We start from the raw sequence: 27373 nt of genomic DNA, 5'->3' as shown, positions 1-27373 counted from the left end.
GGACCTTCAAAAAATGTTTTGCCTGTGAATAATCTATTTGTAACTTGTTACTTTTTAAAAGTAATTTCCCGAACACTGAAGCTGTGTGATCAGTTTGTAAATCATTCATTTTTCTGCAGGAAAGCCAGCCCCAAGAGACCTTAAAACTAGGAATGTAAATTAGCCACCGAGAGAAAGAATGGGTTCAAATTTGCGACGTGTGTTTCAGTGTGTGTACAAACTATTCCTGGAAAGTCTAGACGGCAGCAGGAGATTGAAAGCATATTTAGAGAAAGGAGGCAGTTGAGGAAGCAATGGAAAAAAGCAGAACAAAGTCAGAAGGAGGGACTCAATCTCTTACAAAGGGTCATAAAAGATAAGCTTGCAACATTGCGCAGAGCTGAGCGCTTACGGAAACGCTACAAAGAGAAAGAGCGTGTGAGAACTAACATAAAGATCCATTCAAATTTGTAAAGAAGATATTCACCAGCGAGAAAAATGGCACACTAAAATCATCTAAGTTTGAGCTGGAGAGATATTTGGAGGAAACACATACAGATTCAAAAAGGTAGGAGCCTTTGTCAATTCCTTCAGATATTCCACCTATCAATCCACCCGAATACCAAATGGAGGACTGTGCACCTAAGTGGAAAGAAGTAGAGCAAGCTGTGAAAAAAGCAAAGGCTTCATCATCACCAGGGCCTAATGGAGTTCCGTACAGAGTGTACAAGAGTGTTTCTGGAGTTCTACGAATCCTGTGAAAATTGATGAAAGTGGCATGGGAAAAACAGGTTGTACCAAGAGCATGGTGCCGAGCAGGTGGAGTCTTTATATCAAAAGAAAAGGATTCTACAAGCATCGATCAGTTTTGTCCTATTTCCCTATTAAACGTAGAAGGCAAGATTTTCTTCATTGTTATTACTCAGAGATTGTCAATCTACTTATTAAAGAACTGCTTCATTGACACTTCAGTACAAAAAGCAGGCATTCCAGGTTTCCCAGGATGCTTAGAACACTTCAGCGCAATCTGGCAACAAATTCAATCAACAAAAAAGAAGAGGAAGCCTCGTCCAGGACAACTGGAAGCTGCTAGAGACTGGAAGATGCTGGCAGATGTTGGTCAACGGCTTATTTTTCCACCTGAGATTGCCAACACTGAACTTCGACCAGACATTGCCTTGTTCATCTGGTAGAGTTAGCAGTGCCATGGGAAGATGCTGTGGATGAGGCATTTGAGAGGAAGAAACTTCGGTATGCTCAACTAGCTGCTGAACCAGAACATTGAGGATGGAGAGTCCGAGTTTACCCAGGGGAGGTGGGTTGTCGAGGATTTGTGGCACACTCTGCAACTCGGTTTCTCAGAGATGTCGGGTTCAGTGGCCAAGGGTTGTGTCGCACAGTGAAGACTTATCTGAAGCAGCAGAAAGGAGCAGCAACTGGCTGTAGTTGAGACGGAAAGATTCTGGATGGGGATCTCAAGCACAATAGAAAGAAAGCAACGCTGATGTACAGATAAGTAAGCTGGGCTGAGCTGAGTGGGGGATGGAGGGGGGTGATGCTGGGATGCCAGAATCACTGTTGAGCCCTCTTGAGGTGTCGTGGGCTAGTCAATGAAACACCAAGGATGGAAGGTGCCCACTTGAAGACCCCAGAGATGAACCCTACTTCGCTCAATCCAGACGGTTGTCATGCTGATGCGCTGGGGAGACGATACTGGGTTGATCCCCGGAGCCAGCATCGCAGCTGTTGTGTGTGCTGATGTGCTGGGGAGGCAAAATGAGCTGATCCCTGGAGCCAGCATTACACTTCAGCAATCAATACCAGACAGAAGGATATCTACACCATCAGATGGAAAACAACGCAAATGGATGGAGATGCAGATGGATCACATTAGTTTACTGCAAAGCTATGCCTTAGTTGGTGCTTATCTTGGCGAGAGCCAAGTTCAAATCAGCATGAAGTTCAACATCTACTCTCATGTAATGGAAATCTTGTGTATTAATAAGGCCTATTTTAATATTGGTTTACAATTCTTGGGTTAAGTGAGGTGTTACATCTCCTTCCTGTGTTCTTGTAATTTATATCTAGTTGATTTATGACTTTGTACTAATCATCCATTAAACCACAATTACAAGCTGTAATTTGGAAATTTACAGAAAATGTCATTCTAGGAGCTGTCCTTCTGTAGAGTCGTGAACAGAGCCTGAAAATCCAACGGGACTCTTAAAAACAGACCGGAAATCAGACTGGAAATGCAACACATATACTTCAATCCAAATATTTTCACATTAGAGCAATAATTGATTTATAGCCGAGTAAGTTAGGTGGTTCAGGTGGTTAGGTTTTGTGATTCAGGACCCTGTCGCAAATAACGCTGAATCAGCTAGGCTGGTCAGTAAAACATTGAATCCTTTTGTATGGAGAGTATCAGTAGCTAAGGCTCATGGTTCATCAACTGATTCAGATTCAGTTGTATTGAGTTTGCCCACGGATGATGATAAACAAACTACAAGTTGGGTGCCTGCTGATATGAAAAACAATGAGTTTTGGCCCCCTACTGTAGTCTGGATGAATGGCATCCCTTCTAAAGTGACCTTGTGTGAGCAGAAAGAAGTGTATAGTAACAATGTGTACAGATCCAGAACTATTGTACATGGTGCAGAAGTAACCCTGACACATAAATTAAAACATAATCCTCTTGTTAATTGTGCATGTAATATGTGCCAAAGCAAGTCAGCAGTGACTGGGCTCAGACTTTGTCCAGCATGCAGTCATTTGGCTAAACACTGTAGAATCTTGTTTGAATGCAATGATTCTGTAGGTGTTTCTTTCTCTCATCTAAATGTAAACCCAAAAAGATATTAAGAGGATTGAATGCATGAGTTGTGAAAGGGTCACTTAGTAAAATGGGCGGATCTGGGAAAATTAAAATGTGAGGAAGGTGTCCCTGCTAAGCGTGTACAAGTGTCTTGTAGGTACGAAGTCAAGGACATGGCGACTCACACCTGTGATGCGAGACGATGGATTCGAGAGCCTATTGTCGTGTTCACTGAGCCTACCCGAGTGGAACCTGAGACCGAAGTGGAGTCCTGCTGGGAGTGAGCTGAAACCCCGGACATGGATTGGAGAATTTAAAACTAAATGTGTTAATGCAATAATATGTGTTATAATCCTTTGTCTTGTTTGTATAATCTTTAGTTTGGAAAATTGTGTAAGTGTGTAATCAAAAGTAATGCGTAATGCTGTTTTAATTCTTAATTGTGAAACTTATGTATTTTCTTTATATAAAATCATGCAGTAGAAGCTGGTATAGTTTGATACAAGTGGCCAGTTTTTAGGCAGCTTCTTATCAAGATGGGCTTGATTCCCAGAATTGAATGCAAGTTTCTGCAGCACCCTTTTTAGCCTAAGAAAATGTTGTTAAATGTTGAAATAAGGTTTAATATGCTTGCTTTTTACTATAAACTATTTGTGCGTGTAAGACCATATGCTTAACACTGCCTGTTATAATAATATACATGAAATTGTTTCTCATCAAGATAGGTTCGCATTTAAAATAGTTAGTAATCGTGTTCTATAGGGAGTAAACTGTCTAGTTTGACTCTGAGTTAAAAGATGATGCAACATAAAGAGATGTTGTTTGAAATATAAAATAAGAAGCTTAAAAAGTAATTTTAAGGAAAAGAATAGAAGATGGGTTTTAAGAAAGTAAAAACTTTATAACTTGCTGTGAGCCTGTCTTAAAGTCATGCCAGAGAGTGAAGGGATAGTTGGCATGAAGAGCGGAGTTCTCTTATCAAACAGCGTCAAGGTTAGAGTGTCTTCCCACCATAGAAAAATTGCTAAAAACCTTGATTATCGCTGGAAATTGGAAAGCTAAGTGCACAGCTAGCGAGCCGGTTTTAGCTGGTTTTTGTGCAGCTGAAAAAAATAGGAGGTCGTCTGCAGTTCAGCTGAATTCGTGCTGTTAGGAAACTCATAGGACAGAGACATTACAATCTTACATTTAAATAAAAAACAAATAGATTATCCATGAAGAGAAACTCTATATTGGGAAAAACATAAGATGGAAGCTCCCTATAATATCTGTTAAGCACATGCCTGTAAAGAGAGAAGGAAAACTAATTTGAAGAATAGAATGGCATGAGGGAATGTATTATTAGACATTAATACATATAATCAATATAATCATAACTAATAGTGTTGTATATATTTCAGACAACACTCATATATTCAAAATAGTATTATTTTCTTTGTTTCACCTAGCTTTTTAGATAGAGGAGGGGTCGAGAAATGAGTGGGTGAGATCATGATTGGATGTGTAGACCAGGTGTCATATCTTGAAAAATTGTTGACACAAGGCTCTAAATTTTTAGGTTGTTGTGTGCCAAAGAGATAAGAATTGGACTTGATAAAGATTCTCCATGTATTCCTATGGAGACGAATCCTATAAAAACTCTTTTCGCAAAGGGGTACTACATTCAAGACCTTTGCTTGACAGGGTGAAGTGGTCCATCACTTGCAGATCTCCACCAGACTGATTCCTTTGTTCACGCTACTTTTCCTTATAATAGGAGGTAAGCATATTACTAACATTATTATATCTTACATGTATTGGTTGTATTGCTATAAGGTTTTGAAACTATGTTTTGGTTTTAAGAGAGTGTTATATTGAATGAAACTGAAATATAGAAGTGGGTGCTTGTAGACTGCTTGTGTTGGAATTTGGAGGTCTGATCAACCTACCTTTCCAATATTAAAAGCATTTTAATAAAGCAAAAGAGCATTGCTCTGATTCGTAAAACTTAAAATGACTGAGTCTTGAGTGTCTTTCTTTTTGACTAAATAAAGGTTATATGGACTTACTTACAGCTCATCCAGTGCTCGAACATAAACCACTAGGAGTTTATAACATCTCTGTCCTCCTAACGTCTCCCCTGAGTTAAGAGTGTGTGTGCAGAGGAAATAGAAAATAAATAAGACCGAATAAAAAGAGTACGTGAAAATCTGCAAAACACAGATTTAGAACTGAGCTGTAATGTGTTATGCATCCAGTCAGCGCATTGCACTACAAGTAAAATAAACTTCAGCAGCCATCAGTATGTGATCAACAGTTTGTCAGTTTTGAGTATTTTTGAGCACTGCAAACTTGCTACTTGCAGGTTTTAATTGTTTTTCATGCAGGTAAACATGAGCAAGCCTGATATAGTTTGCGATAGGTACACATTTTTATAGAAAATTTACAGAAAGGCTCTGTGAACTTAATAATATTACATAATAGTCTTATGGGTAAATACATTATTTATTGATAAATAATAAATAATGTACTCATTTAGCCAGACCACAACAAATTCAGACTGTAAGATTCAAGCCTGTTCCTAAATTGTCAATTACAGTAAGTGTCTGATTTTGTTTTTACAAAAATGGTGCCATTTGCAATTTTGGTGCCATCCACCTTCATTACAGACTTACAGAGATTTAATGATTGCCTTTAAACAAAAACAATATAATAAATAATAATAATAATAATAATAATAATAATAATAATAATAATATAATAATAATAATAATAATAATCAGAAAAGCTGTGCATTGTACCGGCAGGACTTCGTTTCTGGCAGCTGCAAAGTATGGGGTGTCTGCTATCTGTACTAGCATCATCTTTAAATTCACACAGACAGCAGTTTTGTGTGCCACCTACTAGTTTATTGCTTATTCAACTGACAAATGGAAAAACATTAACTCATTTGCTTTTGATGTTAAATTATTTTCACGATTGTTGTAATAGTTTACTAGTAGTTGTATGAAGGCTTCCGACAGAAGAAGGAAACTGCAGTGCTACAGGTCTGCTAAATACAGGTCACCTAGTGGAATAATTCCTTCCCTTTAAGGGTTACTTGTCATTAAGTAAATCTCAAAAGATTTGGGTAAAAGCATTTATCTATATTTATTTATTCATTAACCTTCAAACATTGATGTCTATTTTTCAAAGAAGTTTGAGGGAAGCAGGTAACATTCATAATGTAGAGAAACAACTCATTATGAGTCAAAAACAAACATGGGAGTATATTACTGTAACACACTGCATTCTTGTAATGTTGTATGCTACACTTATGCAATAATTTACATAAAATTAACTAATAGGCAAATATATTTTCATGTATCTAAAAGTATTAAAATGCAATTGTGACAGGATGCAGGCTGGGATGGAGGCGAAATGACAACTTTGTGCATCGCAAGCAAGCGTCTTAACCGTGCTTGTCTGCATTCGTGGTTTAAAGAGCTTTTCACCTCATCTCATTTCACCAACAGGGACAGAATCAGTAACTGCAGTGTATCACACAGCACTGCCTGTTACACAGTGTTGTGTGATGCATGCAGTTTGGGGATCAGGCCTGTTGAACAGCGATTAAGAGGCTTGCTTCTTTTGGTTAGTGTTTTGGTTCCCCCCCCTGCACAATGGCAAACTAATGTTGGTATAATTTGTATGTGGAAATAGGTTTATTTTGTGTCTCTTTGGAGTTAATTTGTGTGATTAAATTATTGTTTACAGATGTGAGCTCGATTGAGACTTGCTGTCTGCTAGGCTTGGTTGAGGAGAAGGGCAAGAAGTGATTGGCTGTGCTGGTCCTCAACCAGCAGGTGGACGGATCTGGACCGAGTGTCCATCAGTTTAAAAACATCTGGTGGAGATCACTTGGGACAACTGCAACACCATGCTACAGAGGGGAGCACCCGCTCTGCAGGAACGACAGCTACGCAGCCCTGAAACTGCAAGCGGTGCTTGTGAAGGCAATGCCCAGCCAAGGCCGTACGAAGCAGCAGGAGTCGTTTTATGAATACCTGCTCATCAGTAGGTTAGTTTAGGAGATAGTGATCCAACGTAACGTATAGCGAGGGTTACGTTGTGTAGTCGGTTCCTGGAGAGGGACGCCTTGTTCAATAAGGCTAGCGCTCGCCCTGTGTGGCACCTTTTATTTGTAATTTTTGCACTGTGTTTTATTTTAGCCTTTTGTACAGCTTGCATCCTCTGTGCATTACCATCACTGGTAACGTCACATGACCCCTTTATTTATTTACTTTTGTGTGCCTAAATCATGCCCCCCTGTCACACCCTGTTATGCACACTTCTCACTCAGCAACTAAGGACAGCCTTCACTAATACACTGACTGACAGCTTCACTGTTCAACAAATTCAGATTCTTCACTCTGCCCCATTAGTCATTTTACCCACCTCTCCAAAATTAAACTATTATTAACAATGCCAGTCCATGTATTTTTACAATGAGCATAAACCGCCCCTTGACTGATCCTCTTATCGAGTGATATAAAGTTCTTATCTGTTGCTAATGTAAATTAGCAGCACTTGGTTTACAAATCCTTCATATTTTGTTATGTTTAGTTAAAACATACTTTTAATATTTAATATTGATTATTTGAATATTTTCACCTGTGTGTTATATATAGTTAATTATGAATGGTTTGTATTGATGTCAACAAGCTATTGTTTATGCTGTTATGTTTATGCTATCACAAAAGAATAATCAATATACCATTTTAAATGTGTAAACTGTTTATACAGTATGTACTATACAAAGCCAGGTGTCATCTTTTATTTAATACACACACAATAAAATATAATTTAAACTACTATAGTGCAATATCATGCCAAGGAATCCTCTTTTCCAAGTGGCCGTTCTAGTGTACTGGGGTTTGAGATCTGTCCTCTAAATCAATGCAGAAAGAGCAATAATAAAAAAACATAACAGCAAGTGCTGTGGCTTTTCTGCTTTGCTGTGTTACCTGTTTGCCAATGTGGGTAATAACCCTTACACTATCAGTGCACTAGAGTGGACATTTTGAAAAGAGCTTTGAAACAGGCTTTAAAGTTATAAGTATAAAAAGTTTTCACAATGTTAGCAATTAAAATAAAAATGATAGGTACGCTAATTAAACTGTTGTAGCAACACGAGGGGACGAGTAACTATATGTTCTGGACCCCCGCTACTTACTCTTTAATGCCTAGCAACATGGTAACATCACAAATGTATTTAAGTTAAAATAATTATATTTGGAAATGTCTGACTTTACATGAAGTAGATAAATGTAAGTACTGTATTGAATATGTTTTAGTGCAATGCAAGGCTGTCTGTGTAACCTAATGTAGCTCTGGAGCAGTGCTCTCAGAGCCACTTTCTCTTCTGTCTGTAGTGTATGCATCTTACCTTCAGTTGTCCCTTTGATTAAGAAGCTCTTCAAGGCTCCTAAAGGGTTTGGGCAATCTAGTCTTAGGTAGAAGAAAGCAGTCAAAATGAATTGATGTTGTGTTTTAGGATGACGCGCGTCTAATAGGGACAAACATTCTGAAGCTGTGTCTTCGCTGCTGTTCAATGCTGCAGTCTTTCTTCTTTCTTGTTAGTAATAGATACTGTGTATTTGTGTGTGTCTCTTTAAGAACTCCCTGGTCACCAGTATAATTTTTTTTTTTTTTTTTACCAAAAAGGTTGGTTGGCTCTGCTCTAAAAACAAAACGTGGGTGAATGAGTGGTGTTTCAATTTTTTGTTGTCGCAGGTATTGTTATCAGTCCCATGTGTTCTAGGTGAGCCCTCTTTGCTCCTCTCCTCTTTCTCTGTAATGTATCTTCCATTCACTTGGTGGTTTTGTTTCAATGAAACTCAACCAGTAGTAGAATCAAATGTCATCTTTTAAACAAGTTAAGCATTTGGGATGTGCTGTAATGAATTCTCTCATACTGTCGATGTGCTCTAATCTATTAGATATTGGTTAATTTTTTGTAATTTGAACATGCGTTGATATTTTAGAAAAGCTATTTTTTCAAGAGGAACAATATAGAGGAGGACTCTATGTTTCTTGAAAACATTATGCTTTTACCCCCAACGTCCCTAAATAAATTAGAGGTGGCAACCATTGTAGAATGGCCATGTATTCCCCCAGAACAAGTAAAGTTTTTTGCAGACAAGAGAATGCATAGGGAGTCTAATGCTGGCTCCAGAGATCAATCATCAGACATCCCTGGTGCATTTGCATCAAACTAGACCACTGATACTATAAATACAAGGTTAGCAATAGGGAAATGAGAGAAAAGCTTTTTACACATTTAGACAACTCTAATATTACAAAGATTGACTTTAAATGTTTATGCCAGAATATAAGAAACACAATCACTCAAATTAACATATTAACCCAAGCATAAGCCTATGTATCAAATTATATGGACAATTTCTAGGAAAACAGACCAGTGGGGGTATTCTGATATCTTATGGCAACTTGTCCTATTGGTCATGCCAAGGACATTTATTAATATATTGCCAGCAGGGAGCTGTATATAAGTGCAATCAGTTGAACTCAAATGACAACATAAATAATCAGCCATCTGACTTGGAGCCTATTTATAGATAATTATAGGCTAATGAAACAATCTCTAGAGTCAGGAGTTAACCATCTTAATTTATTGCATACTGCACACTGATGAGTGGGAAATTGGCCCTGGAGTACAGTCTATTGAACAGAACAGTCTACATCTTCCGTTCTCAGTAAGGGGGCTTACAGAGAACGGAAGGGGCTTTTCAAGTTGAGTAGAAAACCAGTAAAACGGGTGTTTGGTAAATACATATATTTCTATATATATATATATATATATATATATATATATATATATATATATATATATATATATAAAATCAATCTCGGTTAACACAGGCAAGCGCACCACACAAAGGCAAAGGGCAGATGTGAACCCATAATCTTTCACCCTAAAACATAGCGCCAACACCACTGTACAAAAGAACCGGCTCACTTGCAAGGAGCGTATATTGGGCTTATGTCTTTATGTGTGATTACTTCACCTACCAGCCCTGCTGCTGCCTTCCCCTGTGCCTCGCTACACTCTCCCCTGCCAGCCTCAAGTCCGCCCCGGACTCGCCAGGGTACAGTCCAACGAGGGCATGCTGGGGTACCTGCGCCCACTTCTGACACCAATGTAGCGATCTCTGTTAACGCAGGCAGACACATCACACAGGACGAGGCAATCCACACACAGGCAGAGGGCGGGTGCGAACCTGGGCTCTCTCGCACTAAAGCTTAGCTCCAATAGCGCTGTAAAAAAGAGCATATCTAAACATTATGTATATATATTATTATGTTTAGATATGACTACTGTGAGATATAAAATGCCTTAAAGAGAAACTCTCTGAAAACTAGTAGTTGAATTAACATCCCAATTTGAACCCCTATGCAGGTCTGTTCATTGGAATTTGAGAGTTCTGTTCAGCCCTCCAATTGGGTGAGAGATCCAATGGCATAGAAGGAGCTTGCAGGTGGATAGAGTATATAACGCTAATGTCTCCACCTCATGGAGTCAGCAGAACCTTTGCACAAAAACCTATGCTAGGGGAGGGTGTCATTTACTTCTGGCAATGTGACTATGAGAACAATGTGATTGTGACAGCTCTGCACCATTGGCTCATTTGACATTCTCCCATTGTGATCCAAGGGCATGTAACAGTGTGTGAATGTGTTTTTGGATTGATTCTTAGATTTCAGGAAGGCATCAGTGTGTCAATCCCCTCTGTTCTTTGGCTATCTGTATGCATCATGTATTCTGGGGAAAGGAGTTATATTTTTAGGAAAATCTGGGAGGATAGTTTACTTTCTGTGGGTGTGTCAGGCATTGGTTGTGAGAAGGAGTTTTTTTTCTTTTTTTTTAAAAAGATGTGAACTCGGTCCATGTATAGTTGATTTGTGGTTGTATAATCTTCAATGCTCCATACAGCATATGGTATTCACACAGGCAAGGAACTGGTTTAACAAAGCTATTTGAAAATAACAGTTCAGGCAATCTTGAAACCTGCCTGCTCAGGGGAACTAACACTTAAGGCAGGTGCTCTTGAACATTAATGTTGGGGGACCCCCTCTTTAAAACATTGAAAACTGAGGAAGATGTACTTGCAAAAACAAAAACAACAAAATAAATATGGTACTGAAATCCACATAGCTATGTATATGTAACAGAGCTTGCAATATTGTCTGTGTAATGTATAATTTTATTCTCAATTCCCTCAATTCAAAAGGTTGTTTTCAAAAACTATGGTCCATATCAACAAAACTTTAAGGACTGGTTTTATCTTTAACAACTAAAACAACATTTTCAGGCTATTTTACTACTTGACTAATTGCCACCTCCAAAATGATTTTTGTAATTATGGTTCACACATGTTTTACAAAAAAGAAATTTCCAGAATGCTCTGGGGACCCACTGCGAAAGCTTTTCGGACGCCAACTTGTGAGTCACTGCTCTAAAGGACCCCCTATCTGTTTGTCTTTTGGCCTGCAGGTATATCCGTACTATGTACCTGGGCATTCAAAGTCGGCGGCAGAAGGAACACCAGCGCCGCTTCTACTGGGCCATGATGTACGAATATGCAGACGTCAACATGCTGCGCCTCCTGGAGACCTTCCTGGAGAGCGCCCCACAACTGGTGCTACAACTCTGCATAATGATCCAAAAGAACCGGGCTGAGACACTACCGTGTAAGGGGAGCTGCTTCGCTCCATATCTGGAATAGGGAAAGTGGGCCGTGGTGTTTGTGCTTGGGGAAGACGAATGGGGCATGTTGGGGCATGTGGGCGCAGACAGGCTTTTAGTTTAAAAACACCTCTCCCAAAATGTTTTCTGGAAAACGCAATATGCGGACATGTTTACATACATACTATGTACATAAAGTCCTACTGCACTTCAGCAATAACTTCATAATGTAGGTACATTTCTCACATTTCAAGTGGCAGCTTTGACAATGCTGATGGCACAGCTATCAACATGATGGTATCTGTGGAAGAGAAGGCTCAGTGTGTGCAGTACGCCTTTTGCACATAAAGGGAAAGATATGCAGTGAAAATATGTTCTAAGATGAAAACGTGGCAGATAATTTAAAAGAGAAATTATAGAAACTAAACAAATATCTTTAAACAGATCAACCATTATTCATTTAGATGAATAATCCCATCTAAATGAAAGGTAATCATAAAGTGTTTGTGCATTTCAGAGATTGTTTAGTAGTAGATCATGTTTTATTTTATTAGCATGATATGTAGTTGTGTAAGGCATTGAGGGAGATCAGAGCAGTTTTTTTTTTAATTTAAAGTTTACAAAAACAATAGGTTACTAATTTGATAATGAGCAGGTACGAATGAGGAATTCATTGCAGTCAATTAAAGAGGTTAATTAAAAATTAAATCCCTGTGAATCCTTTCCACCGCTGCATTGTAATCAATAACTGAAGTTGATGTGCATTAAAGTGAACAATCAGCTCCAAAGTCAGTCTACAGTATTTCAATAAAATAATAAATAAGAGAAATCACTTGAATGTGCTGCAGGGAACTATTTCTTAGGTGAACATTCAAACTGGAATTTAAAGTTAAGCGATGGGCACAAAACACAGCACAACATATAGAGTAGATATTTGGAAACACATTGACTGTATTAACTGTGTTTAATGTAGCCTATCACCAATCCTTCATTTTCTTTTTTTATTCCACCCATTCTGTTGACTTTGGTTATAGGTATGGTTCTAAAAAAGTAAAGGGTAATCTTTGTATTAGAAACTGGAAAGGAATACTGCTCCAGTAGTCATGTGTTTTTTGTGGGAGACTTGTTTTAAGGTTAGGTTGTTGGATTTTCCAGTGTCTGGTTAGGGTATTTCCATGTAGTGTATGTGCCATGCCACCTGGCCAATGCTGATCATTCAGTTCTTGGCGTTAAAGATTTAACTACATCAAAGTCAGCCAAAATAAAAGTCCACTGGGTTTATATATATAAACAAATTCATCTGGTGGTCTGTTTGAAATAATGGACTAAGTACAGGTAACTCCACGGATGTATTTTTGATATATTTTTTTTAACCCTTCCAATGTTTTGGCAGAAGAACAAATCCAATTCTCCATTTGGTAAGCCTGATATCGATCACAGTAAAACAAAACAAGCACAGTTTTAGTCTTTATCAAAATCCAGCTGAGCTGTTTTGTCTGCTGTTTATATTATTTAGCCTAGTAAATCAAACTAGTACTGTAGTTGCATTTAGAAAAGGAAAACTAAAGCTGTATATTAAACTAAAGCTATATATTAAACTAAAGCTATATATTATGTCCTAAGCATTTAGCTTTTCAAGGGCACACAAAGCCAAAACCCTCCCTCCTTAAAAAAAAACTTATACTTGGTGCAAAGGTCAACTAAAAACAGCAACCACTCTAGGCATTAGGAAACAGACAGGTATATTAATAGATTCCCTATATCCTGCATTATCAAGGAAGCATCATAATTTATGAATCATGTAGTCTCCTGTTACAAGTGAAACAGTGGAATTATTCAATCTCTAATAAGTGTAGGAAGGGTTGTATATGGAGATTCAATGTCTTTTTTAAAACCTAGAGAAAACAGCACAAGCATCTTACTAAACCTGGAGGCTGTGCTGTGGGCTTAGTAGTTGAGTCCAAATGTTGTACACCTCCATAAGGTCTTTAATTCTCCTGCATTCCCCCTATAAAATGGTGCATTCCAACACATATCAATATGCTAAACAAAAGATCAGATAATAATTTAATCTTGCAATGTGCGTTCTGTTTACAAGACCAACATGACGCTTCTTTGTTCAGTCTCAGAGGCTGACAGAAAAGAATGCATGTGTTGAGACTAAGAAATGCATACTAAACAAACATTGTCAATAGGGTATATGGACAGCCAGAACAGTACAGACTCAAAGTGACTTGCCTGGAAGGCAACATTGTAAAAAACAACATCTGATGTGAAGAACTGTGGAGCAGTCGGCTATAAAGACTGAAATAGACTAGGGGTTCTCAACAATTTTGCTTCTGAGCCCCTCCCCCCACTATAAATTATTACGTGGCTCACCAGACATAGCAGTTTCACCCTTTCCAGGTTTTACAATGAGCTAGTGTGAACAAGTTCAGGTTTGTCTTATTAAACTTATACCACTAAAGCCAAAAATGGATCAAACTGTTATGCAATGGGAGTTTTATTTCCTTCTATGATACATATATACATACTGACTGTGACAGGTTGGCTAAGTAGTGACGTCCCCAGACCAGACAGCTGACAGAGAGACACACAGGCCGGTAATCGTGTGAAAGCGATGCGGCGCGCTTTTATTAAAAAATAAACAAAAACAACGCTCACAATGCAAAATAAAAGAAAAAACAAAGCAGTTCATGGACACCATAAAGGAATCCAGAAAACAGGCGAACGAGCGATATGCTGAAGCTTGGGAAAAACAAAAGGAGTGTGAATGACAGCAGCTGGATGAAGCAAGAAGGTGTGAAAAAATAAAACTAGCTGAGAGACGTGAGCATTAAGAAAGGTGTCGTCCGCAACAGCTGCAGAGGTATGCTCAAATGAGAAGAGAAGAAAGAGAGCATGAACTTCATTTGTTCCAGTTTGGGCAGATACTTTCAAACTGCCAAAGCACAAGTTGCCCCAGTTCAAGCACTACAATTTCCTGCATATCAAAATACACGTTCTTTTTCTTCCCAGGCTTTTCCTTATAGCCACCATCATTGTTCTCCACCTCAATCACAAACCTAGGGAGCTGTTACTCCACCTCACATGGATGTATAAAGAGGACATTTTGACATCTTCTCCAAAATCACCAACATATCATAGGCTTTAAGCGTAACTTTGGTCAAATATTGTCAACATACATATGCATTTCAAAAATGTAAATAGAAAACCACAACCTGTTTGATGTTGGCATTTTTTATTGAAAGTTATTTAAAGTACAAGGTCAGCATTTAGTTTTATTTATGTTCAAGTTCACTGTTATTATTGTACCTTTACACCTGCTTAGCTGCCCTGAGCTGAACAGTAATCCATGCCGAATGTTAAAAGCAGTCCCATGTCCCGCTATTAGGGGCTTTGTCCTGTGTCCCAATCGAGGTACTGTCGGGATGCCATTTGTCCTGATTTTTAGGTGTGAAATTTATATTTTCTCATTAGGAAATTTTGTGTTAAAAAGGAAGTTTTTGTGTAAAATTCCAACTGCATTAAAAAAAGTAAACAGCAGGTTGTTTGAGCCGAGGTAGCTGTGCTTGATTGTTCCGGTAGTGTTGATATAACTGGGGTACAACCAACACAGGAATACTTGTTTTTGTCTGCGCTGACTTTCCAGTTTGTTTTCTGAAAGCTGTTGTTTGTTTTACGTTCTGTTCTGCAGCCTCTGTGGTAGCCTTTTGTTTAATGTGTGATTCTGAAATTATAGCGATCGATCGTATTTTCTTTGTCACATTACAAGTTTCTTTGGAAACTGCCTTTACATAATCCTCAGCCGAAGTATACTTTGCTTGTTTTGCTTTGTCGTCCATTTTTGGTATTTTATGTCTAATGCTGAAAACTAGATTTAGAATCCTAAATCAAAACAATGCAGCATTGACTTTGGCCCACCTGCTACTGTAAAGTACATAAATACCTTGGTCTTTCCCTGCATGCTTATGACAGTTTCTTTCTCCTTTGAGAAGCTCAATGAGATACTTTTTGTTTTTAACAGTGCCTTAGGAGCCTTTTAATCTTGCTTTTTCTCTATCTTTCTCTGGTTTCTCCCACTGCAGGCATGTCCTCATTGGCCTCCCTGTTCTCCCTGGCCTGGATGCTGGCGTCCTACCACAAGCTCCTGAGGGACTCGCGGGATGACAAGAAAAGCATGAGCTATCGAGGCGCCCTGATCCACATCTTCTGGCGCTTGTTCACCATCTCCTCCCGGGTGCTTTCCTTTGCCCTTTTTGCCTCTATCTTCCAGCTCTATTTCGGGATTTTTGTGGTGATCCACTGGTGCGCCATGGCTTTCTGGATCGTCCATGGGGGCACTGACTTTTGCATGTCTAAGTGGGAGGAGATCCTCTTCAACATGGTGGTGGGTATCGTTTATATCTTCTGTTGGTTCAACGTCAAGGAAGGTAGGACCCGATATCGCATGGTGGCTTACTACCTACTGGTGCTCACCGAGAACGCCGCCTTGACGTTTCTATGGTATTTCTACAGGGACCCTGCTGCCACTGACTCTTACGCGGTGCTTGCCTTGTGCGGCGTGTTTCTCAGCTTTGCCACAGGGGTGGTCTTCATGCTCGTCTACTATGGAGTGCTCCATCACATGGGCCCCCGGGCAACGATCCTGGCTAGCTCTTGCTGTGCTGAGCTTCTCTGGGGGTTGCCTTTGCCTCCCGAAGCTGAGCTCATGGCTCCCACCCCAGGGCCTAGGGGATCCCAGGCTACCCGAAGCAGAGGAGGTTCCACCGGGGAGCAGCAGGAGGAAGAAGAGGACCTGACAGCTGACACCTGCCTACCGGTTTTCCAGGTGAGACCAACGGTGCCAACCACCCCCATGGGAAGGCCCTACCACCTCGAGGGTCCACTCATCAAAATCGACATGCCAAGGAAGCGCTACCCAGCCTGGGACGCCCACTTTGTGGACCGTAGGTTGAGGAGGACTATCAACATCCTTCAGTACATCACTCCCGCAGCAGTAGGGATCAGGTACAGAGACGGACCCTTGCTCTATGAGCTTCTTCAGTACGAGTCTTCGCTTTGAAGGCGGTTTCTTTCTTTTTTTATCCCTCTGTCTGTTTCTCAATTATAACTAATTTTTGTTAGTTTTATTTGTTTTCTGTTTTGTATTTTTTTTTGCTTTTGTTTATTTTTTTTGGTTCTTCAGCTAAAGAAAGGTACCTTTATTTTCATGTTACACTTTCATAGTTCACAAGACAATGAGAAATATAAACGCTAAAACAAACAAAAAAAAACCCCAGACAAAAATATTTTTTAAAACCTGCTTTGTTTTTTTTTTTTTTTTTTTTTTTTCTTCTGGTTACTCTGTGTATATAAGAATATGTTTTGTATGTACGAAAAGAAACAAAAAGTTGTTTTTCTCTTCATTTTTCTATACAAAAGATATAATGGTATTTAAATTCTATGCTTCACCATGTGGTGGAGAGAGGTGTCTTCACCCTGGTGTTTTATATTCTAACGTAGCAGCCGTATAGCATCCTGGGAATGGTGGAGGACTGAAAAGTACTTTGCTAACTTGTCATTTGAGCAGTTAGCAAACCTCCAAACCACCACAACTGAGGCTAGCCCCCTCTAGTGCTACATTATGATACTTTTCTCACAAACTGACTCAATTCAACTAAAAAGTGTTTTAATGGAGTAGTTAATTACTTGTCCCTGTTTAATTCCTGTGCTCCAGGTATAGGAGTCCTACCTGACTATCACACTCATGTTCTGTGCTGTACATGAGACAGGTGGGTTGTGGTGGGATCCTGCTACCTCCAGCACTGGAAGTAAACAAAAAAAAAATGATAAAGGACATGTGAGAAAGTTTCAATGAGAAGCAAGAACTTTATTTTTTAAGCTCTGTTTTTTTCCCTCGTTTTGTAAACTCATAACAACACTGAATTGGAGAATAGGTCAGTCTGGTAGACAAGCAAGTCCACTTTGTACAGAAGAAAGCACATACTTACACAAACTGTTGTACTCGACAGTACTAGGAAAAATTATGGAAAAACCTTTTAGTAATGTGCATTAAATGTTGGCTCAAAACTGGCTCAGGAAGCATATAAATTTATACAAATATAACAAAGTAATACATTTAAAACAAACACTAAAACAAAAATCTTATCTCAGAAATGAGATAATCTCTGCAATAGAAATGCAGCCCAGCTCACTGTATGTCTCTGCTGCTGAAGTGGTGAAAGCTGAAGTTGAAGATAAAATCTGTTCCAAAGAGAGACTGATCAAGTGCCAGAAGACATTTGCTAATGATCTGGCCAAGACATCACCATCCAGATTATAAAAGACTGATTCTCTTTAATCAAAGAGATTAAGAGGATAAAGTGAGATAGAATAATATATCATTTTATTACAAGTTTTGGACTTCAGTGGCAGTTCATTTGAAGATGTGAAGGAGAGTTGAATGGCAAACAAGACTTCACAGTCCACAGCTACAGTGATGAATGGCGTGGCATCTCCATCTCGTGAATTTAGGGTGGCGATTTGAAGAGAGTCCACTCAACACCAACCAAAAAAAAAAAAAAAAAACTGTGCATATGGTAAATGAAAAATAGCTTGAACAGGAAGCCATAAGCAGGAATTTAGTTTGTTAAGGTGTTTCCATAATATTATTTCCAGTACAGTATGGTGATAGCGACTCAGACATCTGTGTTTTTAAACACGCATACCCTACTCTTAAGTCAAAAATACATTTAGAAAGTATTCTTCCATGACTGTGACATTACAGGAGAGGGCAGGCATGTGTATAACAAAACACAACAGTAGCTTGAAACCTTCCACTGGAGAGTTATTTAGCCCAACATCTGTTTGATTTTTTGGGTATGAAACCCTTTTTAATTACAACTCATGACTGTAGTTTTTAGGTTACAACTGTTACTTTTGGGCTGTGTGGATTAGATCTATTTCTGAGATTAAAGTGACCCCTGCAGGTAGTGAATGGTAGTGAGGATTTGCCAAAGCTAACATAATTGGTGCTATCATTATTACCCATACCCTATATTGCTCATCGCCTTAAAGTATCTTGCTTGCTTTAAACTAGAGGTCAGTATCAGTTTCTAAATTGCTGTGTTGTCAAACGTTTGGATAGGTTACCCTAAGAGTAAAAGGGGTTCCTTTTTTAGCTTGTGTACAAAAAGGTGACTCAGATTAACTGTTCCCAAAAATGCATCAGAATTCTTAAAATACGTTCTTTACTAAATGATTGCTTTGGCACAATGTTTATTGTTATAATTTCTAAGGGCCCAGTTTACACTAATGGTGTATATGTTAGCCATAAAATGCTGTGCCTGGCATTACACCACTGCTACTACTACTACTACTACTACTACTACTACTACTAATAATAATAATAATAATAATAATAATAATAATAATAATAATAATAATAAAACATGTCAGTTGGTGTAATTTACATATTATTCTTTTTTAGTTTACGAAACCAAATCTGATCTCATGAGCTGTGACATGTGCAGCTTTTAGAGCAATGATAAAAATAAAAATAAAACAATAAAAACATCTGCAGTCTTATTAAAAGAACAAAAAAATACAGGTCCTTGTTCAAAAAATATTTATAAATGCAGGCAGAGAGAAGAGCAACGGCAGTTTAGAAGTCTTTGTGTCTGTGTTGTGTACGTGTGAAAAGCAACATCTCTATCATTGCACTCGAGCTATTGAGTGCATTTTTGTCTTTAATAGTATGTACAGTAGAAAGTACATCTGTCTTAACTAGGGTTTCTATCCATGAAACACAGAAGTGGGCTTTAAAAACAAACGCACAAACCAAGAAGCACATCAAATTGTACATACAAAATATATATGCATCCCATTCCTTTTCCAGAAAATGTATTTTTGAAAACAGATATTTATTCAGATTAATTCAGAAGAGAGCACAATATTTTATGGTAGTGTAGTGTGTCAGCACAAGAGTGACACTAGGGTTATAACATTTGCAAGCAAGTTAGGCTTTCATACTCCATAATACATCTACATACACTTACAGTAAATTTGTCATATATGTTCATATGTATTGCATTGCTTGTCTAGTGATTATGATTGTAATAATTTTTCACTTAGATTCATCTTGTTATTGCTACATGGCAACGTTAGTAAGATTTATTGACTTAAAAACTAAAATCTAAAATACTTTTAACCCCAAATCTAATAAGAATTGCAAACCCCAAAGTATCATGTCATCAAACAGATTTCTAGGTTACCAGCCTCTTTTTATCCACCACCATTCCCTGCTCGGCAAAAAGTAAATACTGTTTGCCCATTTTGTTTTTTAACAGAATTAAATTCAAGTAATATATTTGCAGGGTGCAAAATGCATGTCAATGGTCCCAGGGGGGAGGGATTATGACATGCATATTCTCTCTTTTCCTCTTTTTTAAAACATGTAAATGTTATGTTTTTCTTTTTGTATTTTGAATTGTTTATCTTGTCTTTTTTATTTTTTTTTTAACTTCTTAGAAACAAAGCATACTCATTTTAAATCTGATGAAACTGGAAGCTATCTTTGCCTGAATATACCTGGATTTGAATGCAGTTGAACAACACTTTGCAGTGTTAACACAGTACACTTTTCTATACACGCATGTTAAAAAAAAGCGGTTCCTCTCATTCAGTACAGGGCTGGCTGACTATGGCTCCTGCCATACAGTAATGTTTAAAGCCAAATCATAACCTTCACTGTAATCCTTATTCATGTGTACTTAGGCTTCTCTTCAAAGCTGCCAAGGATCTGTTTGGGTGAATATGTACAATATGTAAGTTTAAAGTTTAAAACATGTTTGTATACTCACAAAATCCCACGAACTTCGTGCTTTGTGTTGTGTACACTGATATTAGATATGGCACATATATATATTATAATATAATCCGCATAGGAATATATATAATATATATATATATATATATATATATATATATATATATATATATATATATATATATATATATATCAAAAACGACACAAAATTATACAGTAATACTTGCTGCTATTTAAATCTATTCCATTCCAAGACCTTTTCCCGACCAGGGATGCAGATTAAATCTAAATTCCGTGTGCAGCCTTAGCTTGGCAGTAAAACAAAAATACAATGGAAAAATTACATTTGTTCAGTGAGTAAAAGGCTGTAGGCTTTTTATGAAAAATATTTCAAATGAACAAATGATCTGAGATGGGAATTGTCCATCCTTCACACTCCATAGCACACAAAGTAGGCTGTGGTGGGCATTGCTAAGACGATCCGTTGTTTTTGTTGTTCTTACGATAGGAGTAGAACCAAGAAATTCCATGAATTTATTATTCATCTTAAGTTCTTGAGATAACCTCTTTTTATTCTATATTCTTTATATGTTGCCGCCTATTTCTTACCGCAGGTTGTTTTTGCGGTTCTAGTTCCTTCTTTTTATTTCAGTAAAAGTGGTTGATTTGTGGAAATTCGGTTTCCTCCCAAAAGACAAATATACTGGTTCTCTATCACCCCTTTCATTCTTAGGGTTGCCAGCTGTCCGATTTTGGACCAGACATCTGGTCCAATAACATTCATTCTCAATAATCCAGGAAGAGAAGGAAGGCAAGAGTCTTTAACTTTAATAGCACCTTGCTTTGGTAGGGTCAAGTCACCAATAGTTATTCCCAGTTCTACATAACCCAAATATGGGATGGCTAAGCCATTAGCTCCCTTTAATGAAAGCCAAGTTATGGGTTCTTTCAACTGGCCACTAGACTGACGAAAATGCTGTTCAAAGAAACTCTGTTTAAGCATAGTCACTTGAGACCCAGTGTCTAAAAGACAGGACACCCTAACACCTCCTGTGGCAAAGTGGTGAGTAGATACAAGTCAGTGCAGTGCAGTGCAGGTACAAATAACACAGACAATTACAAACAGATGCAAGGGTGTTTATTGGTATGTTTTACAATGTCCAGGCCTTATGGCGAATACCTGTAAATAATACATGATGGAAGTGATACAGCTGCATGTAACATTTCAGTTTGTAGAATCCAGTTTTATCACCCACACAAAACACAAAGACGCAGACACAGTTCCTACAGTGCGTGAATTAAGTGCTTGTGGTAAAAAGTGGAAAGTGTGGCTGCAGCTCCAGTTCCATTCTACAGAAGTTAGTAATCTAATGTAGAATACGAGGGGCTCTCGGTGTAAAAAAAGCAGTGGAAGGCAATTTAATTAAAATGTTTACAAAAAGATCCCACAGGGGAGAACTACTATCACACAATTTCCATTACATGAGAGTAGATGTTAAAACTTGAGCAGTGAGCAAAAAAATGGCTAAAGAAGAATGGGGGTTTTACAAGTAGTGTGCAATAATAATAATAATAATAATAATAATAATAATATATAATAATAATAATAATAGAACCACCAAATAGAATTAAAAAAAAAAAAAACGTGAAAAACTTAAAAGCAGCGTAGCAGTCTGAAATGTGGCTGAATCAGCCCCTTGACCAGACCCAAAACAAAGCAAAACAAAACAAACAAAAAAACCCTTGTCTTCCAATTTCTATCTGTGAACTGCATTGACTCCAATAAAAACAGTTCAAGAAAAAATACATTGCTTCGGTAAAGAAAAAAAAAGAAAAAGGAACAATCCAGCTTCCGCTTTTTTTTTTTTTTTTTTTTAAATATTATTGGTCCGTGAAGAGCTTGAGAACTACATTGAAATGTATTCTGCGTTATTTTGCCATTCACTGCTTAGCGGGATCCGATTATTGAGCACCTAATATTAATCACACAAAGTCGTCGTCCCCCGTCCCCCGATCGCATTCTTGCATTCTCATGTTTTGTGATCAACATGAGCCCGATCACAACCTCATTACCCCCATTGCTGGTTTTGTTCAGATTTAGAAAAATGGAAGGTTGGCAACCCTACGCATTCTGCGGCACCCGAATCGTGAGGAGTTGTTAGATTTGTTGCTGCTTAGAGAAACCGCAAACTGGAGAGAGAGCTGTACAATTGTCATAGCTTCTCAGAACGCAAATACCACCTTTAGTTTTAGATTGAATCTACCTCCAGGTCCTTAATTATTGAATTGGGAAATCCAGAGCTTTGGACTGCAGTTGTTTAATTAAACCCAGGTTTCCAATTAAGTAAACATGGGCCTGGTTGAAAGAAGGCACATTACAAAATGGACTGAAGGAACTACTAAGTAGTACAAATGTGAGTACCACTGATATACAGTATATGTATGTAGACATTAGGTGCTGTGTCAATTAAGCAAAACAACAAGGTGTGAAAAACAACATTATATTTAAAGAAAAGAAAACGGATATGAATAAAAAAGATGGACATCGACAGTTTTGTTGACTCTCTAACTGTTTCCATCCGTATACTGGTAACTGCAGTGCTATCATATGCCCGTTCACCTGTGTGTTTTATGAGTATCATTCCAGTTTGTTGTTTTTCACTATCAGGGTATTGCTTCTTAGCACTCAATGCATTTACTAATGCTTGTGCTGCATTGCTACGGATCTAAAGAAGCTCAGGGACAATAATCCACTCTTTCTAATAATGAAATACAACAGAAACTTTTCAACAGCCATCAAAATATATTTAGAGTGACTCAACCTTGTCAAGAGCAGACAATACAATGTCTATTTTATTAGTATTCAAATCTGAGGGATTTGTGTAACACTAAACCTAAAATGGGTTAAAACAGCAGGTCACAGACATCAAAGTACCTGATCAGCTCTTAGGCCCTTTGAAGATTTTGATTATGTAAGAAGCTAACACACCAGCAGATTACGAATGTAATCATTACCTACAGATGAAAAGTCTTGTATCAAAATTACCAACCCACAGAGATCACAATCCCCTGGCAACAGGGATTTAGTAGAGGCTACCATGGATAAGCTGTTGAATGCAATATAATTCTGTGTGCAGCAATGCAAGGGCACTTGTTATGAGATACAGGTCATAGTGAATTTACCATTTCAAGTTAGAGACCTTTAATTGGTTTTCATATCCTTGGAGGGTTAGGATATGTATGTAAATGCTGTGCTAATTGGGTATTGTCAAAAAAGTTAAACTCTTGAGTTATTTGAAGACAGTTTTGATAAAAATGAATTTAGACTGATATTCACAAAACTATCTAGACTGTTGTTGGCCTTAACAGCTGTCTTGATAAGCTGCATGATTAACAAACTGTTTTAATTAATCAAAGCCGATTTAAAAGGTCTTACAAGTAAACAGCTAAACTAAAAAAACACAGTATCAAAGTTTGTGTGTACAGACAATATTCAATTATACTTTATAAATGTATAGTACTTACAAATGTATGTATGCGCTCACAAGTGTAAATATGTACACAAACTCATTACACATACTGTACATTCACACCTATGATACAGGCAGCTGGAGTACATGCCTAGGTACACTAAGAAAAGGAGCACTGCTTTCTTAACCCTTATGTGCCTGCCTAGATCATTGCAAGCAGATTTTGTGTGGGTGAGATCATGGGGTAAAGGGTTTTGCCAGGGATGGATGACAATCTGAGAATCCAGCTGCCAGGGGGTACAATTACAACCAGATCGGGTAAACTGAGCCTTTATGTACCCAGCGCATACAATATCTTTATGTCTCTCTCTGTGATGTCATAATTGACACTATCCATGTAATCGGTTAAGTGGTGCCCTGCCTTTGGGCAGTGCTGTATATTGCATAGGTTTGTAGACACATGTTTGGATATCAGCATAATGGCTCTGAAGCCTATTGGCCAGGTTAGACTCCATCCCTGGTTGCTGCTGTCCCTTATTCCCTTTCAGTGTGGGGCTCAGGTGTATTCTGGTGCAGAGATTCACAATTTAGGGATTTCGATGGAAGATTCCTCCAAAAGAATGACGGACAAGCATTTCCCTGCCAGTGAAACGGAGCCTAAAATCTTAGCCAATGTGACACTGCACGTACAACTATCTTCAAAAGCAATTAGATGCATGAGCAATTTGGACGGCCATTTTACTATTGCAGTCAAGTGTTTGTCCGCATTCTTCAAGTAGTTCTGTTTCACTTTCACTCTGGGACGCTGTTGTTTGCTGGAGAATCTATCTTCAGTCTTCATCTTGAGAAGTTGATGTTTTTTTACTAGAAGAAAAAAAAGTTTGCTATTTAGTTTCCAGGCTGCCTAACACAGAAAATCATACTTCATGGTGCATCTTCATTGAAATACTGTATTGTATATAACTTGAGAGAGAGTTGAATCCTCTGGGTGCTAAAACACTGTGATTTTTTTTTCTCTCCCTCACAATGAAATGACTATTGTAATAAGTAAGAGCCCTTGCTCTGTACAGTTACTGGTAATCATAATAACAATATTCTTGGTGCACTAGCCTGCTGTGCAGAGATAATAGTCTTAGTAACCAGAGGGTCTTCTGTCTAGTTTTTGATTGGTTATTACATCATACCTTTTTTGTCTAGAAAAAAGGAATGTTTTCTAAATGTTGATTAGTTGGTCTTATTCAGTTTCAACAAACTGCTCAAACTGTTGATACTGTATTATGCTCTAGTAGTTGTGAGTTTTTTTTAAGATTTTCCAATCCAGTTATCACCTGTCCTTTTGCAACCAGATTTTTTGCATGCCTTGTAGAATTTTAAAAAGGCATTATTTGATAAGCACATTGTTGAAGAAAGAAAGCTTTATTGCTGCATTATTCAGCTGAAAACAGTGCAAACGTGCATTAGTTTTAATAAAACTTTCTTTTCTATTCGCTACTGATCTGCGCACTGTCATCTCATATTTTCATTTTATAAAAACAACTATCATTAGCTTCATACATAAATGCAAAAAACTACTGTCAGCAGGCTACACAAGGGGACCTTCAGTGTTACAGACATTGGAAGAGCTTCTTCTGTAAATATTACAACCCCCCTCCCCCATCAGCAGGAAGAGAACGGAATGTATTAAGATAAATGAGTTTTAATTTATGCATTTATTTATTAATTTACTTATTCTTAATGTATGTACTGCATATTTGGGATTACTGCAGCTTACACACAATTACAACACTGTTTGTAGTTAACCAATCCATCCATAAAACTAAGCAGCAGTATTGTTTAAATATGTCATATGCAAATAAACAGTTTCTCATATATATATATAATTACAAAATATTGGCAGTACTGGGCCAATGCACTACAACATAAAAACCAAGGTTCTAATGCTATTAACCTCATACAGTGCCAGTGCTGTAAGAAATAAAGTGATTAAGATCACAGAGACACTGCTTGCGCAAGTTGTCTACTGAAAGCCTTCACAGAAAAATCGCTTTTGATGAGTAAAAAAACAACTAAAAGAAAATGTTGCAAGTTTGCTAACACTGAAAGTCCTAATTTTTTTGTTTGTTTGTTTTGTTTGCATTAACCATAGCGCTTTTGTTTGACATTTAACAAAGAAACACTCACAGGAAAAAAAATAATGTAAACCATCAAAATGTAGCTTCTCGTATCTTATGGTGCCTTTAGTCTAGGTGCTTATAGCCCTTTTGAAGGCAGTCACTTTCAGCAAACAACAATGCCAGTAGGTTTTTTTTTTTTCCGTTCTGTATTATGTGCCAGTTCAGTAACAGTTAAATGTATGTACTGTATGTGTATATATATGCACACTATTATATATATATATTATATATATATATATAATATATATATATTATATATATATATTAAAGTAAGATTCAACAATAATAGCACTAATGATGTAAAATCTATCTATCTACACTCCAATAGCCTTGAGATATCTGACAAGAACTCCACTTATTGTGAATACAAACATTTTGGTAAAACCGTTATAAACTGTGACGATCATTGCTATTATATTATATATATATATATATATATATATATATATATATATATATATATATATATATATATATATATTCATATGACTATATTTTAAATGGTTTTACATAGAGCTTAATCCAGAATTTGTTTGCTCACTGCATTTCCTTCATAGAAGTGAAGCACCAAAAACCCAAATGTATACTGTATACAGTCGCTCACTACTGTCATGATACTGGCATTTTGATCTTGCTTGCTGCGCTTAAAGTGAGATAAACTGTCCAAATTCTTCCTTTAAAGCGACATTGGTAAGGTAAGCAAATGGCTCCATGCTCCACTGCAGTGCATTCTGGTATATTTTACCTATTGCAGGTATTTTTCACTTGTTCCTTTTCTTTAAGAGAAGCAGGACTACACTTATCAGAATGCATTGGGATGGGCATTAAAAAGCTTGAACTGTCCCGGAGAACATGAAGTCATATGATCACCCTAAACCATACCAAAGGAGGGAACATTATTGGGGGTCTATTTTAATACCCTAAGCAGCAGCTAATCTAAATACCATTGTCAGTTAACCTGTTCTAACACAGACCTCATTAAACCTGGAAAGTTCTGGAAAATGGCTTTCATAAAACTCTGTCATGGAAAGAAGCCTTTTTTGTTTTTAGGCTATGTAACAAGTCATATTTTTAGTGTTGTTGGGATGGAAAAATATTCTTAGTTCAGTTCTGTTGTTTTTCAAGGATTGTGTATTCTGAAAATCTGTATCTCCTGATGTATTTAAGAATATAAGAACAAAAGAAAGCTTCATATACAGTTAAATCGTGGCTATATTTAGATTGCTCAGAATTTAGACCATTAAAATAGACTCTGTAAGTAACGCTGGGCAATAGCTTTCTGTCAGACATATCTTGTAGTGATTGAAAACAACACTGTGTCTGTAAGATGTGAGGTTTTATATATATTTTTTATATAGTGCTGGGTTATACACAGTGATCTGAAGGTGCTAAAAA

At 37.6% G+C, this 27373-nt stretch overlaps 1 protein-coding gene across 1 annotated transcript in view; it reads left to right on the top strand.

Annotated features, from left to right (window-relative positions):
* LOC121315415 (XK-related protein 6-like) overlaps nt 1-16590 on the top strand; it is a 43409-nt gene extending 26819 nt beyond the window's left edge. The window contains exons 2-4 of the mRNA XM_041249475.1: nt 9901-9953; nt 11334-11530; nt 15614-16590. Coding sequence (XP_041105409.1) covers nt 9901-9953; nt 11334-11530; nt 15614-16590 — 1227 coding nt within the window. The remainder of the gene's footprint in view (nt 1-9900; nt 9954-11333; nt 11531-15613) is intronic.
* The last annotated feature ends 10783 nt before the right edge of the window (nt 16591-27373 follow it).

The sequence above is a fragment of the Polyodon spathula genome, chromosome 5 (genome assembly GCF_017654505.1).
Source record: "Polyodon spathula isolate WHYD16114869_AA chromosome 5, ASM1765450v1, whole genome shotgun sequence".
NCBI lineage: Eukaryota > Metazoa > Chordata > Actinopteri > Acipenseriformes > Polyodontidae > Polyodon > Polyodon spathula.
Note: the sequence above shows the minus strand (reverse complement) of the source record. Positions and strands in the feature narration are given on the sequence as shown.